The sequence below is a fragment of the Cucurbita maxima genome, unplaced genomic scaffold (assembly GCF_002738345.1).
Source record: "Cucurbita maxima cultivar Rimu unplaced genomic scaffold, Cmax_1.0 Cma_Scf00034, whole genome shotgun sequence".
Taxonomy (NCBI): Eukaryota; Viridiplantae; Streptophyta; class Magnoliopsida; order Cucurbitales; family Cucurbitaceae; genus Cucurbita; species Cucurbita maxima.
Window position 1 is genome coordinate 914099 of NW_019272050.1, and position 18973 is coordinate 933071.

Below are 18973 nucleotides of genomic sequence, written 5' to 3' on the forward strand. Positions count from 1 at the left end.
ATAAAATTTCATGTTTTGAATTTATGGTGGATTACAATTTAGAGTAATTTAGAGTTATTGTATTAAGACTTTTAAATTTACTTTAAGGTTATAATTACATAATGGTTAATTAAGGTCATTAAGAATGAATGTTACAACTCTTGGAATGCCTTTAGTTTCATTTTGAGGCTATATAAAACCATGTATGTTGTTTTTGTAAGAGGCTTGGAAAATGTAGTAAAAGAAGCATTTGTGCTCTTCTTTAGCCAATGGCTAAGTTTCTTTGCAATTCTATGTAGTTTAGGTTGCATGTAGAATCATTCAAGCTCGACGTGATCAATCTTGTTAGTGGAGTGATTTGAATCTCAATCAAGTATTCTTGTCTTGAGATATTTGATCAACAAGAATCATTCAAGCTAGACATGATCGATCTTGCTTGTGGAATGATTCAAATTTCAAACAATGTTCTTGTCTTGAGATATTCGATCAACAAGGTAATCCGAATCTTACTCCCCTTGTAGTGGTTCCTTATCTTATCAAGAAAGTTCTAGAAAACGAGAACAACGAAAGTTTTGAAAGAGAATTTGAAAGTAGTGATGAAAGCAATATTATAAACTAGTAAGTGAAAAATGCAACACAAACGGCTTAAATAGCATATAACTCTGAATATGAATAATTGACGACTGGTCGCATATCCTTATAGTATATTTTGATGCATGAATTTGTCGAAACGTCAAATAGTACATAAAAGAGATAAAGCATTACAACATGAAGGGTTTAGCATGTAACGGGCAACCAGCTGATTAGAACCGAAATTTAAAGTATACATTATTTGTATAAGGCCTAAGTTTAGAAACTAGTGTAGGTCCTAAAGAATAGAGTATAGAATTAAAAGTATGGACATTTAATAGAGAGCAAAGTAAAAGAATCATAATTAGTTAGCACGTTGTGGTTGGAGCCTTATGCAAGTGTAGAGAGTAGAGATCAGAGCCTAGAAAATGACCTCACAGTCCCTTCCCCACACACCCATGTGGACCATTTCCAAACCCTAATCAACCCTGGCTCCATGTCCTTCCGATCGTCTAATCGATCGGTTCGATAATGTTTTTGTTTCACGGATTTAGGTCTTTAAAAAATAGTTATTTTGTAACGCTCAGAAAATAATAAACAATTTCTTTTTAAAAATAAACTAAAAATAAGAAACAATAAGATAAAATTAAAATTCTCCATTTTTAATTTTAATTTTTTTTTAATTTACGTTTTTTAGATTTATTTGATGAATATAAATAAAAGTATTATTTATTATTCTTCTTTAAAATACAAAATAAATATCTAAAAATACATAATGAATAGTTAATGGCATCTCCATGGTATTTGCCCTAGGCGGTGGAGCAGCGTTGTCAGTCGGCCGTAAACATCGGATAATGCAGGCGGCAGCGTTTGTGCCTAAACTGGCTGCTGGTTGTTGGCTGGAGCAGAAAGGCTGAATCTCGACGACCACATATTGAAGCCATAGCCACAATTATCATAAAGCTCTGAGAAGCCCTAACACATCTTCTGATTCTCTCTGTAAGATTATTCTTGTTTCGTCTCCGATTTCTTGAATCTCTCTTTCTCTCTCTGGCAGTACAAATTTATAAACGTGGCTTTGAAATCTCATTTATATTGTTGTTTCTGCGGAAAAAATTGAAGCGTAATCGTAGATCCATAGAGAGTACAGATTTAAAGATGGAATGTCGTTTTCCTTACTGTGATTTCTTTGTGGAAAGCAGAGCTCAGTCATCTGTGTTCTACTCTTTTCGAGCCGTGCGATTCACCAAGCCGATCGCCAATGGCTTCTATCTAGTCTAGGGTTTTCGTTTTTACTTTCCACAACATATCCTCTTTTTCTCTCTCTCTCTAATAAAGAATTTCAAAATTGTTCTTCATTAGCTCTTTTGTTTCTATATAATCATGAACTTTGCGCTCCAATTATTATACACTGAAATCATAAGTCATTATTGAAATTAGGGTTTGGGAACCACAACTTATTTTCAAATTTTATTATGTAATTAGGGTTTGGGAATCACGAACTTATTTTCAAAATTTATTAGTGGTTTTTAGTACATATCAAATATGTTTGATATAGTTAGGTTTGGTAACCGTTAAAGGTAGCCGTTCAAGCCACGGCTAGTAGATACAGTCTCTTCAGTTCAAGCCACGACTAGTAGATACTATCTCTTTAGTTCAAGTCACGGCTAGCTAGTAGATACTGTCTCTTCAGTTCAAGTCACAGCTAGCTAGTAGATACTGTCTCTTCAGTTCAAGTCATAGCTAGCTAGTAGATACTGTCTCTTCAATTCAAGCCACGACCAGTAGATACTGTCCTTCCGTTCAAGCCACTGCTAGTATATACTGTCCTTTAGTTCAAGTCACTGCTAGTAGATATTGTCCTCTGGGCCCTTGGCCCACTACATTTTGTTGTCCGTCTCACAATTCTAAAAATTTTCTCTAAAGAAAAGTTGTCATAACATTATAATAAAATGTTTGTTTTCTTCTTCAATCTAGGTGTATCTCACAATCCACCTTTCTTGGTGGCCCAACGTCTTTGTTGGTACACTACCCAATGTTTGACTATGATACCATCTGTAACAGTTCAAATCACCCTAGTAAATAATGTCCACTTTGGTCCGTGTATACCCCACGATATAAAAATAACTCTCTTAGGGAGAAGTTTTCATATGGTTACCAGGAATGTTTCATTCTCAAAACTAAAACGAACTTAATTATTATTTATTTATTTTGAAAACCAAAAAATTAATAAGACAACTGCTATCTATCTTTAGCCGAAAAAAAAAAATCCCATATTTTAAAAATGAAAATACACAGAAAAAGAATAATTCCAAAATAAAACAAATTGATTTATTTTTTATTTTTTATTTTAAAACTGCAATTTCCAGCTCCAACTGTGCTGCCATTAAAGACGAAGCAATCATCCTCCTCAGCCCCTGTAAGAACCCTAAAACGCCTCTTTGTCCATTTCCCCAAGTCCTTAATAAATCCCTTCAAAATCCAAATGTAAACAAAACCCATTACCCAAAATCCCTCCCTTCTTCTTCTTCTTCCCAAAAACAGAGAAAACAGGTGCCCTTTACAGCCGCATTTACTTCACCCTTTTACCCATCCTATCCCCTTCCTATTAAATTCTGTAACAGAAAATTATTTTGCTCTGATACAACACCCATGGCATTCCAATGCATACAAAGGAATGGACGCAGCCCCACCTTTCGCTTTCACTCGGGGTTGGAGCTTTAAGCCCTCTTCACTAGTTTTATGGCGCTCTGTTCTTTATCATTGTTATTACTATTATTGCTTTTCCCCCCTTTTTGAGAATCCTGCTTTCCTTAACCCACCCCTGTTTCATTTCTTTCTCTCTGTTTTTGAGGTTTCTCTGTTCCATGGCTTTTGCTGATATCTTTGTTTTCCGTTCTGTTCTTGCTCTTGGTTGTGTTATGGAGAAGAAGAGATTCTTGGTGTTTGTATTGTTTGTGTGTTTGGGGAGTTGGAGTTATGCTCAAGAAGGTGGAGAAGCTGCTCCAATGGAGAAAACAGAGCTTGATGCTCTGTTCTCTGCAATTCAGGGCTTTGTGGGGAATTCATGGAATGGCTCAGATCTTTACCCAGATCCTTGTGGTTGGACTCCAATACAGGTAATTCTTCTTCAATCGTTGCTTTTAGAGCTTCCCATTTGAGGAATCTACTTAGAACGACGGGATACTCTGTTTTGGGATGTTTTTTCAGGGGGTTTCTTGTGATATCTTTGATGGGCTCTGGTATGTCACTGCACTAAGCATTGGACCAACTCATGAGAACTCGCTTGCTTGTGCTCCAAATGCCCATTTCAGACAGCAATTGTTTGAACTCAAACACCTTAAAACTTTGTCATTCTTCAGCTGCTTTGTGTCGGCTACAAGGATCAATTCTGTTTCACTCCCAGCCGGAGAATGGCTGAATCTCGCCGGAAGTTTAGAATCTCTTGAGTTCAGATCAAACGCTGGCCTCACCGGAAAAATTCCGGCCAGTTTAGGGAGTCTTTCAAACCTACAATCTTTGATTCTATTACAGAATGGATTGGTGGGCGAAATACCAGAATCTTTTGGCAATTTGATCCGATTGAAACGGCTGGTTCTTTCTGGGAACTCGCTCACTGGTCCAATTGCTCCAAATCTCGGCAGGTTGAGCGAGCTGCTGATTTTGGATTTGAGTAGAAATTTTCTGTCGGGTTCTTTGCCGCCATGTTTGGGGAATTTAAGCTCCCTTTTGAAGCTTGATCTGAGTGACAACAAATTGGGTGGAGTTTTGCCGGATGAAATCGGTGATATGAGGAGCTTAACTCTTCTGGATCTCAGCAACAACAGTTTCTACGGCGGATTGAGAAGGCCGTTTGAGAAGATGAATTCGTTGGAAGAAATCATCTTATCCAACAACCCGATCGGCGGAGAACTCAAGAACATAAACTGGAAAAGTCTAAGAAATTTGATGATTTTGGATCTCTCCGACATGGGTTTGACAGGGGACATTCCCGATTCACTGTCGGAATTAAAGAAACTAAGGTTTCTGGGACTAAGCCGCAACAATCTAACCGGAAACCCTTCGCCGGAACTTGCAGCTCTGCCATTCGTTAGTGCAATTTACCTGTTCGGGAACAATTTATCCGGTGACCTTAAATTCTCCGAAGAGTTTTATGGGAACATGGGAAGGAGATTCGGGGCCTGGGATAATCCGAATCTGTGTTACCCCATGGGAATGGTGACGGCTAACAGTGCTCCATATGGAGTGAAGCCATGTGAGGAGGAGGAGGAGGAAGAAGAAGTGATCAAATTGACGGAAAAACCCTTCTCAAATGGGAATGTGGCTGTCTCGAACGGGTGTTCTTGGGTTGGAGTTGAAGGGTTTTGGTGGAAATTTGTGGGGAAGACATTAACGATGATTTTGCTAATCATGAGGTTGTGATGAAACAAGAAAGCAGAGGTTTCTTCGCAGTAGTGTTCGGTCGGAAGGATGAAATAATTTTTCAAGGAAAAAAGAAACAGAAATTACCGTTGGTTGCCTTCTTTGTAAATACTTCCATTTGCCAATTATCTAAATTACCGTTTTTATTTATTCAAAATTGAATTTGTTTTTTTTAGAGTATTTTTCAACTTAACTACGGAAGTTTGGTTCTAATAAGTCTAAATTATTTTTTCCATTATCAATATTAATAAATAATTCTAAGGTAAGATGTTTCGACTTAAAATTAGAGATGTTCATTATTTTATTCGCAATGCGGGGACTTGATCCAAACAAGAAGGAGAACTCTCGTTTAGACGATGAGTGGAAAGCATTTTCCCCGGGATGATATTATATTCCATGCCTTCATCTCGTCCATGCTTTGCCTCACTTAATCTATTTATGTTTTTTATTTAACGATATTAAAAAAAAAGTTAATTTTGAGATTCCCATAGTAATATTTAAATTAATATATTTACTTATGAAATATATTATTTTATTATATATTTTCTTAAAAATGAAAAATTAAAATAATTATTTCTCTAAAGAATAATAAATGGAAAAGTATTACCAACAGGGAATCCAATCGCAAATTTGTCGCTCGAAAATCTCTACTTAAAATTATAATAAATGAAAAAGTATTACTCACATGTAATAATAAATGAATAAATGAAGAATTTTGCTAGGATCTAAATAAATAAATAAATAAAAGTTATAGTTTTAAATTTTTATATGGTGATAAAATTGTACCCAAAAATAATAATAAATAATTGAGCCCATATTTATAAATTGCATTAATACCCAAAAAATCTCTATCCATTTCTAAGCATAGTGAGCTGAATTTGAAACCTTGGCGTAATTTTAAGAAAGAGTGGGGAAAATGGTGGGCAGAAAATGAGAATAGTGTAAATAAGGGGGTTGGTTTGGAAAAAAAAGAAAGAAGAAAAGGGGTGGAAGGACAATAATGTCAGAAAGTGGGGGGTTGTCAGAGCTGTACGTAGCGGAACTAATCCCAAGGTAAGGGTCGGTAACGCCCCCTTTTTATTCCGTCTACACCCCCACTTTCCCCCTTCTGCAAATTCAGTCTTTTTTAAGCCTATCTTAGCAATTTTTTTTTTTTATTTTTAAAAAATCAATAACTTTTTTTGTAACCGACTTTCAAAGAGACATCCATCATATAATATGCTTCAATAAAAATGCAAAAAAAATATTGTTCAAATTATCAAAAGATATTTCAATTCATGTCACATCGAAAAAGAATGAAATTTCATGTTTTGAATTTTTTGTGGATTACAATTTAGAGTTATTGTATTTCATTAATGTATTTTAAGACTTTTAATTTATTTTAGGTTACAATTACATAATGGTTAATTAAGGCCATTAAGCATGAATCTTCGTAACTCCTGTAATGCCTTTAGTAGTTTCATTTTAAGGCTATGTAAAGTCATGTATGTTGTATTTGTAAGAGACTTGGAAAATATAGTAAAAGAAGCATTTGTGCTCTTCTTTAGCCCATGACTAAGTTTCTTTGCAATTCTATGTAGTTTAGGTTGTATGTAGAATCATTCAAGCTCAACATGATCAATCTTGCTTGTGGAGTGATTCGAATCTCAAGTAAGTGTTCTTGCTTTGAGATATTTGATCAACAAGAATCATTCAAGCTAGACATGATCGATCTTGCTGGTGAAGTGATTCGAATCTCAAACAATGTTCTTGCCTTGAGATATTCGATCAACAAGGTAATCCGAATCTTACTCTCCTTGTAGTGGTTCTATTATCTTATCATAAACCCAATTATTATAATATCTGTAACAATTCTAGCCTACAATTAGTAAATATTGTTTGTATTATCATTAGTCTCACGATTTTAAAACTCAGGAATGTTCCGTTCTCCTTTCCAACATCTTAGAATGACCAAATTTGTAATTTAACACAATTACAGATAATTTGAAATTAGTAAATTTATTGTTATTGTGATTGAGATTTATGTCAATATATTTATAAATTTTTAAGAAAATATTAAAAGTTCAAAGAATTATTAGATATTTTTAAAACCCGTGAACTAAAACGTCACAAATATAAAAATTTAAGTTTAAAGTCATAAATTAACTCGATATTTTTGTTGTTAATAGATAATCATCGATGTATATTAATAAAAACATAATTTAATAATACTTCATTTATTTATTTATTTATTTATTTATTTTGCTAAGTAAACGTTTTAAAGAAATTAATTGACATTCTATTTAAAAAATATTGGAAAAAATGGTAATATTTCTAAAATGTTTTAAAATGATTAAAAAAAAATAAAATATTTATTAAAGAAAACGCAGACTTTGAATTTTAATGCAGAAAACGAGTGAAGACTGAAGAGGTAGTCTTCTTCCCAAGCATTCGTCAAACCCCAAGACGACCGTTGGAATTTTTAATTTTTTCATCATTAGTGAAGAAAATAAAGCAAAATTATTTCCACGTCAACCTTAAAAACAATTGCCATATTTTCCTAAATGTTTGGAAATAAAAAAACATTTTGTTTTTATTTTTATTTTCCTCAAAACCATTGACTTATGACTTAAAAATTACCAAAATTTAACTAATTTTGAATATGTTTAGAATTGATCGACCAATTTAGGGAAATTGTCTTGTTTCTGAGCATTTTTAAACATAAATATAAGAAATTTCTACCCTCGATAGTTAAGTTATCAATCAAGATATGTCTGTCACAACAAGAAGAATAGAGCATAATTGAACTACCAAGAGACTGATCAATACTTGGATGTTTCATTGAGCTTAACGGTTCGATTTTGTGGGATTTTAGACTATAACTTAAAGTCTTCGGTTAAATTTGATAGAGAAAAATTGACGTAAAAATTGAACTAATATGTATATGTTGTTTTCAAATGTTTTATTATGTTTGGAAATACTGATACAAACCCCCTTATTCTCGTAAGTCTCGAGTGTGGGAACAGAGTAGGGGCTTCTTCCACCATCACCATCCGACCCATCTAGTGAGTTTTCATGGAGGGAGTCGATCCTGAAGATGAATCGGTCAATCCAAACATCATTTATGAGGAGCTGGAACGAGGCAAGGGATTGAAAGTCAAAGAAATTTGGTTAGAAAAAATCAAAGAAGTCCAACCGTGACGTCATTGGCAACCACACAAACAAAGTTGAGAAATTGCCTCAAAAAAGGGTCTTCTCACATTAGACTTTAAGGGAAGACTTGTAATTTATTTAGAGTTTACCTACGAAAATCAAACGAATCAGTTCTTCAAGAACAAAACCCGCGAATCGACGAGTGTTTTGACTCGGTTTTCGCACAATTTTATCTATTTAATTGTGTATTAAATAAAATAACTCGTAAGATATTAAATTTTAAGTATGTCCGGAATTGACCCAATCTACTTGAACCAATTTGGAAGAAGAGTGACAGAAAGTAGCATAAATACACAAGAAGGTTTCCATGCAAATTATTTCCTCTCTTCATCAGCCATGGCTTCTTCTTCTTCTTCTTTAAACAACCCAGTCGCCATTGTCGTTCTTGCTCTGCTTCTTCTTTCTGGGTTTTGCTCTGCAACTCGGCCGCTGAAACCGACGGGACCGGAGATGGATTCCGGCGAAGTCGGTCTCAATTACAAGACAGGGTTCCGATACGGCGGCGAAACCTTCAGCTTTCTCCCCAGAAACATTCCGATTCCTCCTTCAGCCCCTTCCGACAGGCACAACTCTCTTGTCGACTCTGTTCCTTCCAATTGAAACACCATTTTTTGTTCTTTTTTACTTCCATTTCTTTGAATTATGATGAATTTATACTGTATACAAAGTGAGCCAATTGTAACCATTTTGTTCCAAGAATTTGAAGTTAATATAATTTTTTTTTTTTATTGAATTGTCACTAAAAATCATATTATTTCAATCTTCTCATTGAACTTAAAATTTGTGAAAGAAAAAGGAAATAAAAATTTGGTTTGTCAGAATGAATTCTTTATAATTCAAACTTCATTAATTCACCTCTTTAATAACGCGACAACAAAAAGAATGGTACGTGAACGGTTTAAACATACCTGCCACGTCCTAGCTATTATTCGAGGGATCTCTAAGGCTCGAGACTAAGAACTTTCCACACCTTTAATAAAGAATGTTTTGTTTCCCTCTCCAACCGACATAGAATCTAACAATCCACTCCCTTTGACCCAACGTCCTCGTTTAGCACAGTGTCCGTATCGGGATACAATTTGTAACAGCCCAAACCCAGTGTTAGCAAAAGTTGTCCGGTTTGGCCTGTTACGTGTTGTTGTTAGTCTCATGGTTTTAAAACTACGCCTTTATAAGAAATGTTTCGTTACCTTCTTTCACTCACACGGATTTAATGTATTTTTTCCTTTTCTTTTTCCCGCTGAATTTTAATTGATTTTATAATTTAATATCTCAAATTTTAATAATTTAAAAATATGACATGGAATATGAATTATTTTCTTTTCTCAAATTATTTTAAGCAACTAGTTGATTTTATTGCTACCGTCACACTAATTAGATTTTAAATGCTGTTTAATGGAGGCAATTTATTAGTATATTTAAAAATTATATATATATATATATATTTTATATGTTTAATGGACTATTAAATTATTTTTTATATATTTTTATTAACTAAATAAAGTAACTCCAATTATCCATATTAAATTATTTTCAAAAAAATATATTTGTATTAAATTAACAATAAATAAAATACTAACAAATACCAAAATTATTACTTTGACTTTGTTGCATTTCGTCCCCAATTTTCAAACGGTTGAAAAAAAAAATATTATTTTCTTATTTTCTAAAGTTACTTTTAATCCCATTGTGAAGGATAATCGAGGTAGGTATGTCTAGCTTAGAGCTCGAGAAGTAGTAAAAACGTACTGAGGTGGCTATTACTATTGATGACGAGGGATGACCATAATCAAACTTACGAGTCGTTTTCCGATGTAAATGAAGGCAAAGAGAAAAGAAGGTAGAGTTTGAGAAACTCTACTTGACAAAGGGGTCGATGCTTGAGAACGTTCAGTGTCATGTCAAGTACAGGAATATGATAGAGCACTTGGGTGTGTGTATCTCAGATCCGAACATCGATTTAAGTATCAATGTAGATTGAGTAAAGGTCGAATGTGAAATTACATAAAGGTGCGACGACGAGTAAGATTCTTTTATTGGTTGGGTTGGAAAAGCATGATTGGATTTGGGTCCCAAAGTTGAAAGATGGGTGTGATAAAGGTAAGTTTTAACGGCGAGGGGCCACGAGTGAGCGAGTGTGTGAGTGCTACCAAAATTAGAGGATAAAAGAAGAGCTAAGGAGATACTCATCAAAATTGGAAGACATGCCCACCTCCCAATTCATTGTGTTTTTTTCCCTTATCATTGTGCCAATGTCCTCCCCAACACTCTCCTCTTCTGTCATTATTGTTAATTAACATATTGTTCACTTGAACCCACCGAAGTAGGATCTCACGATCCACCTCACTTAGTATCCTCACTGACATACCAATTGGTGTCTAGTTTTGATACCATTTGACTCAAGTCCATTACTAACTGATATTATCCATTTTGACCCGTTACATATTGCATGAACCTCATGTTTTTAAAACCGTGTATGATAGAGAGAGAGGTTTCCATACCTTTATAAGGAATACTTTGTTCCCCTCTCCAAACTACGTAGGATCTCACAATAACAACTTGAGATATCAACCATTAGAATAAGAATGAAATCCATGGAGCAATTCTTAGATGGAAAGCACTAACTTCAAGATAAGAATGAAGAGAATGAAACACACTGATTATAGTTGTTCCTTCTGATCCTAGAAAATGTTCGAAAAAACCATTTATAAAAGTACCGAGAAGGGGCGAAAAGACAATGACAAAACGGTGTATGATAGATTGATCAACATCGGAACAAGGCTCATGTATAATGGATTGAAATTAGAAATATTTTTGATTCTCAAACAACCAATGTGAACAAAATGAAAAAGAGCTATACATCGAAATCAATACCCCATTTGTTACATCAATGCATTGATTCCCCAGAAGCACGATTCCCAGAAATTCAGGCATCTCAAGAACAAAAAAACAAAGGATCGATCAAACTTCAAATCCTAAGCAAGTAAATACTAAGTTCAGGCCCTCCATTACAATCAGGGCTCATCATGTAAAAAGCTTCCGAATCCTTCGACCCGATCACCCGCTCAAACCTGGCCCTCATGTACATCAATTCCCCCTCCGACCCATTTCCACTTCCCTCCGCCGCCGGCAATACCCCCGCCCCCATCGTGATCGGCTCCACCGCCTTCAGAATCCTCTGCTCCTCCGTCCCACACTCCCTTCTACTCGCATACCCACATTTCTTCCCATTACAATACGTTCTCCATAGCGCCTCCTCTACTAACTTACAATTCTTCTTCCTCTCTGCTTTCCTCTCACATTCCAGCGCGATTCGAACCAACCCAGATGCCATTTCCCGCACCAGAACACTCGTCGGCGTCGATAGCTCAATTAAAAACGTCGGATTCTGTTTTGGGTCTTCTTGTAACGCGAAATAGACATGTCCTCGCCGGTACCCAAATAGCGTACCGACAACCCGGCCGCCAAGCCGGGAGCGGTTGGTTGTCGGCCGGATCCGTCCGATGGCTGTTAAAGCCGTCCGGAGCTTAGAAGCAGATGGTTTCTTCTTCTCTGGTTTCTTGAGGTTGTCTTGCTTGTCTTCTTCGCTGAAACGGGAGGACAAAGTGAAGGACAAGGGTTCTTGGTGTTGTTCTTCTTGGGGCTTGTTTTTCCAGGTGAAATACCGGCGGGAGAAGGAGGAGGAGGAGGAATCATGGAGGGAGTTGGACATGATTGTGGAGGTTTGAGAGAGGTGGAGCTTGGAATTATGATGGTGAGATATAAAGAAAAGTGGGGGTGGTCCAGTTTGGATGAAATGTCAGAGATTTGTAGGAATGGGTTCGAAAAATAGAACAGAGGATGTGTAAGGTAAGGGCAGGAAGGAGGGCGCCGCGGCGGCCCACAATGGCTGCGCTGCAGGAGTCCTTGCCTGTCTTGGTTTGATGCTTTGAAATTTTGAGTGCCACAAGTCCCAACATTTAATAGGAAGGCAATGCCACGTTTAGACATGTTAAGACCCGCACCGAGTTAAAGGGATCCTGGCGCTGTCAAGACATTGCTTAGTGTTCTGTCTCCCCCCTGCTCTGCCCTCCCCTCCCCTCCCCTGTCTTCTTATCTAATTTATTATGTTTTTTTTTTCTCATGTTTGATATTAGAATTAGAAATCGAGCGGTGTGCTAGCGATAACGCTAGTTTTCAAGGGAATGGATTGTGAGATCTTACATCGTTGAAGATGTGAACAAAATATTCCTTATGGAGTAGAAATCTTTAAAACTGTAAGGTTAATGATAATACGTAACGGGCTAAAGTGAGTAATATCGTTACGTATTATCTGCCAGTGGTAAATTTGAACAACATTACATCTGAATGAGAGCGATGATGAGAATAAAATGGTTAAGAATGACTTAAAAAAAAGAAATGAAAGTTACTACGTATAACAATTTGTATACCAAGTTGTATTTGTTCGGTTGAATTTGACAATGAAAAAAATAAAAAATAAAAAGACAATAAAAAAAGATGTTGAGACTGCATGAGACAAACAGCTCAGAATCACTGTCGTTAATGTCAAAATGTCAAAGAAAAAAAAAAGAAAAAAAAAAAAAAAAAAAAAAGAAAAAAAAAAAAAGAAAAAAAAAAAAAGAAAAAAAAAAAAAGAAAAAAAAAAAAAGAAAAAAAAAAAAAGAAAAAAAAAAAAAGAAAAAAAAAAAAAGAAAAAAAAAAAAAGAAAAAAAAAAAAAGAAAAAAAAAAAAAGAAAAAAAAAAAAAGAAAAAAAAAAAAAGAAAAAAAAAAAAAGAAAAAAAAAAAAAGAAAAAAAAAAAAAGAAAAAAAAAAAAAGAAAAAAAAAAAAAGAAAAAAAAAAAAAGAAAAAAAAAAAAAGAAAAAAAAAAAAAGAAAAAAAAAAAAAGAAAAAAAAAAAAAAGAAAAAAAGGAAGAAAACAACGAAAATGGAAGCCTTGAGCCAATAAACACATTAAAAAAGCTTTAAAAAGCTGGAAAATGGCATACCCTACCAACCTATTTCTCTTTATTTACTAAATAATATTAATATTATTATTTGGAAAAGAAAATGTGGAATTTATTGGATTTAATTTGTTGATCCCTAGGTTTCCCACATGCTTTACAAACACATGGGTTGTTCAATTAAAAAACTATTATTATTATACAAATATTTCAATATCTTTAATTATTCAATGCATTTTAAATAAATAATACCGACTCATTGCAATTATTTTTTAAATAATTTCTTCCAATTTCCTAAATTATATTAATGGGCTCAATACCATTTGGGTAACTCTGATACAAAAAGAAACGGCCCAACAAGGAATGATTCATGGGCCCAGCCCACAACAACAAACTTCTCTCCCACAAAGCCATCTTCAGTGTGTTCGAGAGAGATTTCCACTCTTCTAAGAAATGCTTCGTTCTCCTCTCCAACCGATGTGGGATCTCACAATCCACCCCCCTTGAAGGCCCAACGTCTTTACTGACACACCGCTCAGTGTCTAACTTTGATACAATTTGTAACAACCCAAACCCACTACTAGCAAATATATTGCACTTCACGGTTTTAAAACGCTCTTTTAAGGAGAGGTTTTCACACTCTTATAAAGAATTTTTCGTTCTCCTATCTCACAAAAAGTATGAGAGACAAGATCGGAGCTACTCTTAATTCGGCCATGCAAGCCTCGAGTTTTTTGTTTTAGTTTTGAACTATCAACTTAGTGGGTTTATGGCCTTAAACTGATTGATACTCTCCAAGTCCTTTCTAATTAAGTTTGGATGAATTCTTTTAGGGTCGTATAATCATAATAAAATTCACTGGGTTTTGTGTTTGATGGTATGTGGATATTGTACTCCAAGTTGATATGGTGGTTTAAAAGTTATCGCAGCCATAATTGAGTTTAGAAATTGATTCAAATGAGTTAAAGTTTTTCGAACAACACACTAATTAACATTATAAACCAATCTTATAATTAGAATACAAATAAGAACGAAAAGCTATTCTCCCTTTTCATTTCGGTGTTGACGACTAATACATCCGGATCCAACCCAGCTCGGCCGCGGCTAGCTGGTTAGTATGGAAAAGGATTGAAGCCCTCCATAACCATTGCTTTGATGGGACCAAAGAGTGGTTGGGGCAGACTATCCCATTCATACCAATCCCAGCCACCACATTTGTCAGGCTCAAGATTGAGCGGAGTTTGCATGGGAACAGCCAGTACCGCCCGCACGAACACCACCACATAATGAGCCGGCGTTGGTTGGTCCAGAAACAAATTATTGGTCACTTTCAAAAACTCAACCTTCTCAATATCCAAACCTGTCTCTTCCTTCATCTCTCTTGCAGCACATTCTTCAAAAGTCTCGCCTGAAAACCAAAACCAAGAGATTATATTCAAAATGGACAATATATATAGAGAAACATCCTGTATTTAGACACAATGAGATAGAAAAACGAACCAAATTCAAGATGCCCACTTGGGAGAGAATATTTGGAGTTGCCAATCGATACAAGTCGACGCCCCATTAGCACCGATTTACCTCTCAACAAGCAAATCGCCACTGCTACTTGCGGCGACGGCGGAGGCGCCACCACCAATGTCTTCGTTTTTGTGCCGTTAATCTGTTGGACCTCAGACATCATATTTGAAGATGGGTTTTGTGTTTGAAGGTAAGGTTATGGATGAGGAGGTATATATAGGCCGCAGCGCCGCCGTGGCTGACGAAGGTGGAGCGAAAATTCAGGGTTTTTCTGTACAATTGATTAAAATTTTTATGTCTACTTACGTCCATTTTCGGGAGTTTTTATTTTATTCTATTTTTTTTTCTAAATAAGTTATTTGGTTTATTTATTTATTATTTTTTATTTATAAAAAAGAATAAGAATAAGATTGTGGGGCAGTTTCATTATAGTTCAAAAGTTTCGAGATAATCCATAAGGTGCTAGAGTAATAATTTTATAACTTTTTGGTGTAAAAATAAAGAGTATTAATGCTAGTTTTAAAATTTAGTGGGTATTTTTTAAAATTTTAAATTTTTTAAAAATATTTTTTTAAAAAAATCGAAAAGTATTTCACAATGTCGTAATAATTTGGGCTAATTACGTTTTAAAAGCCCTATTTATTAAATTATAAAGTTTTACTCTTTATATTGTTACGAAACAACGTTTATACCAGCTTCTACCGAAAGAAACAGGGTTATATTAACGAGATTTTATTTTTCTCGTACTCTAGATTTACTTTCGATTGTCGAGTGTGAAATTATATTTACTATCAACAAATCAAATAGTCGTAACATCTATGACAAATAGATAATGAATCGAAGTCTAAATCGACCTCTGGACCTAAGAGGTGTTTAAGGAGAGATTGAATGGAGAATTTCCACTTGCAGTGTGGCGGCCGCCATTGTTGATCCTTCTCTTATCCTTTCAGTTGGCGTAGTCCACTAAATTACTCGCATTCAATTCATTCTCGTCATATTTGACTTTCATTCTAAAATTTCAGATAAATAAAACATTAATCAATACTTAATTTTAAATAATTAATTATTATTACTAGAAAATAATTTTAAACATTTTAATTTTATTACTATATTATGGACGGTAGATTTTAGAATTTATTTAGCAATAATCTTAATAATTATTTTTAAATAAATTATATAAAATTTTAATCCTAAATAATTAGTATAATAATTAATCATATATTTTAGTGGAATAAATTATTTTAAATAAGATACATTTTATAGTTTTATTTGGTGGTTGGCTAGTGTCTGGTTGTATTTGCACCATATCCAAATAAATCACATCATGCCCCTTTCATCTCGTATATATATTATAATCGTAAGAGATTTTAGTTATATTTACGTAATACGACATTTCTCGACAACATAAAATGATTATCAAACGAGATTTAAATACTTATTAAACAAGATCTCACATCGGTTGGAGACAAGAACGAAATATTCCTTATAAAGGTGAGAAAACCTCTTCTTAATAGACGTGCTTTAAAACCGTGATTTGATGGTAATTACGTAACGAGCTAAAACTGACTATATTTGTTAGTAGTAGGCTTGAACTGTTACAAATGGTATCAGAGCCAGGTTTCGAATGGTGTGTCAACGAAGACGCTTGACTCTCAATGGAGTGATTGTAAGATCTTACATCGGTTGGAGAGTGAATGAAGCATCTCTTAGAAAGGTGTGGAAAACTTTTCCTTAATAGACGTGCTTTAAAATCGTGAGACTAATGACGATACGTAACGAATCAAAGTAGACAATATCTGCTAACGATGAGCTTCGATTACAAGAATTTTTTGGCTATGTTGACGTTATTTCTAGACATACCGATTTCCATCGACATGGCCAGCTTTTGGCTAATGCAAATTGTTTGACCAAAGTTGTGGCTATACTGGTGCAAGAGTCATGTTGGGAGGAGGGTGCTATTAGTCAAACACACATTTTGTGGTCTTTGGCGTTGACTAAAACTTTTGGGCTTTAATTGGCCCAAATGCTGCAATTAAGTATTTGGGCTAATTTCCGGCCCATTATATATATATATATATATACATTACTTTGTCAAAATGAAAAACAAAAATTATTTATATATATTAAAAAAATTATCCTTTTATATTTACCCGATAAAAATTAAATATTTTTAAAATGAACGTGAACATTCATGCTGTAGTTGAAACCGATAAAATATATATACATTTTCTCGTAAAAGTGAAAAGAGCACGAAGAGACCGATTTTTTTTTTCTATCCTTTAGCTAAAAACATATTGTACGACACTAACTCGAGAACGCTAATTATGTTTTTTTTTTCTATATGTTTAAACAATAATTGTACGAGATATGATTAACCGAGTATTTAAAGAGTAAAAAATGAGACGAGTTAAAACTAGTGTTAACTTAGTCAGTCTCTTTTACCACCATTTGATCGGCTGACCTAATCGAGACGAAGTAGTTGTCAAACACGTTACGATGCATGAAAACAAAAATCATATGGAATACAACTCCTCTTAGTTTTCTTTTTCTTTTTATCTCACTTTTTTTCCCTTTTCTTTTTATTTATTTATTTCCAAAAAATAAAGAAAATAAAGGAAAAGTAGTGATTGGGAGATGAAGGAAAAAATAATTTTGGTTAATAAATCCAAAATAGCCTCAATTATTGTTTTTTATTTTTTTTTTAAAAAAAGTTACCACTTTTCTTCAATTGGCTTGATTTTATTTTAAAATTTCTTCTCTTTTTGACTCTCCTTTTTGTTCTCTTTTCCTTTTATAATTGTAAAAATATAGATTTTTCCACGTGGATTTTATGGACATTATGAAGTAAATTATACCATATTAAAAAATCCCAAAATAAATAAGAAAATGCACAAAATATTGAATTATTTTAAAATTAAAAAAAAATGTAATAATCTAAAATTATAATTATAATAATTCTAGTTCATATACACTGATCAAGTAATTGGATTAATTAGGCATTTCTATATTAATAATTGATTTTTTATTCATTAAAATTAGCTGTAATTAAATTTTTTAAAAAATGTCCATAAATATTTAATTTCATATTTAATAAAATTCTAAACTTATATATTAACATTTTAATAATGGGTTTGATATACATAAATTAAAAAACTAAAAAAATTAATTTTAAAATAGAAGAATGAAATAAACGGAAGGTGGGATTTCATGTATGTTTAGGGTTTAGGGTTTAGGGTTTAGGTTACTTCTCTAGTATAATATGTATATAGACACGTAAATTACGATATTATTGACACTAATATGTTAACGAGCTTGCATTGTGAGTTCATGTGCATGTATATAGACCGTGTATAGAGTAGCATACGTCCAATCCTACTCAGAAAGAAAGAGGCGTTTAATGGACTGTCAGGAACAAAATTAGGTCGTATCGATAACGTGGGTGCATGTATATATATAAATATGTAAATGCATTTGCAAGGAATATTACAAAAGAAAAAAAAGTGACAAACATGGGGACAATTGGTATTAGACCATGTGGTTACATAGGTAGAATTGGAGTGAATAGCTTTTGATATTATCTTGTTCTCCCATCAACGGTGTAGAAAGATAGAGATTCCAAACTTTACTCGTGTCTGCCAAATTAAACTAGGATGACACGAGCCTAGGATGATGCCTATGTCGAGGAGTTGCATTTAGGCTTCAACTCAAATTATCCTTTTCTTATTTATCTCGATTTGGAATAATCTTTAGCTACTTCGTTCTTGGAACATTATCTATGACTTTATTGAGTTATTTTTCATCAGGCTTATGATAAGGATGAGTTTAATATTCTCCCGTAGAACACAGATTGGATGATAAATCTATCACATGCTCGTGGCAAGAATTCGCTCGAGTACTCGCAACGAAGATCGTTTGTTTTTGTTGCTAAAAATGAATTGATATGATGAAAGATGCAAAGGTGAAGCATATAGTTTGGGAAGAAGAAGCAGTAGAGTGAGAGAAGCATATGCTTACAACTCTGAGTAATGTGTTGGTATCAAAAGCATATTATTATTATTAACATCACATACCCATTTCCTCTCCTCCACTTATTTTCTTCTTTCTTTTTACATCAAACTTTTGAAATTCCCACACAGCATAAATGAGCCTTCAAATTTACACTTTTTTTTTTTTTTTTCTTGTCATCGGCCTAACTTCATCTCTCGTACATTCATCTAAGCTTCCATTAAACGTGCCGATGTTTTTAACTGACTACTACTCACAATTCAATACCTTCTGTAGAACGTTAAATTTTTTAGGGTTTCACTCCTGGAATGAGCCAGACATGAAATTATGGTACAATAAGTT

At 34.0% G+C, this 18973-nt stretch overlaps 3 protein-coding genes across 3 annotated transcripts; 1 reads left to right on the forward strand and 2 right to left on the reverse strand.

Moving 5' to 3' along the window:
* The first annotated feature begins 2870 nt into the window (after positions 1-2870).
* On the forward strand, positions 2871-5121 carry LOC111467673 (piriformospora indica-insensitive protein 2-like). Its single transcript, XM_023112657.1, has 2 exons — positions 2871-3668; positions 3760-5121. Exons 1-2 carry the CDS (start codon positions 3417-3419, stop codon positions 4969-4971), a joined length of 1464 nt encoding a protein of 487 aa, XP_022968425.1. The 5' UTR covers positions 2871-3416; the 3' UTR covers positions 4972-5121.
* A 5844-nt stretch (positions 5122-10965) lies between these two features.
* On the reverse strand, positions 10966-12210 carry LOC111467677 (protein MIZU-KUSSEI 1-like). The gene has a single exon (XM_023112662.1). The coding sequence runs from the start codon at positions 11873-11875 to the stop codon at positions 11132-11134; it is 744 nt and encodes a 247-aa protein (XP_022968430.1). The 5' UTR covers positions 11876-12210; the 3' UTR covers positions 10966-11131.
* A 1863-nt stretch (positions 12211-14073) lies between these two features.
* On the reverse strand, positions 14074-14831 carry LOC111467679 (geranyl diphosphate phosphohydrolase-like). The gene is made up of 2 exons (XM_023112664.1): positions 14606-14831; positions 14074-14513 (listed from the first exon to the last, which is right to left on the reverse strand). The coding sequence occupies exons 1-2, from the start codon at positions 14787-14789 to the stop codon at positions 14218-14220; spliced, it is 480 nt and encodes a 159-aa protein (XP_022968432.1). The 5' UTR covers positions 14790-14831; the 3' UTR covers positions 14074-14217.
* Positions 14832-18973: the final 4142 nt, after the last annotated feature.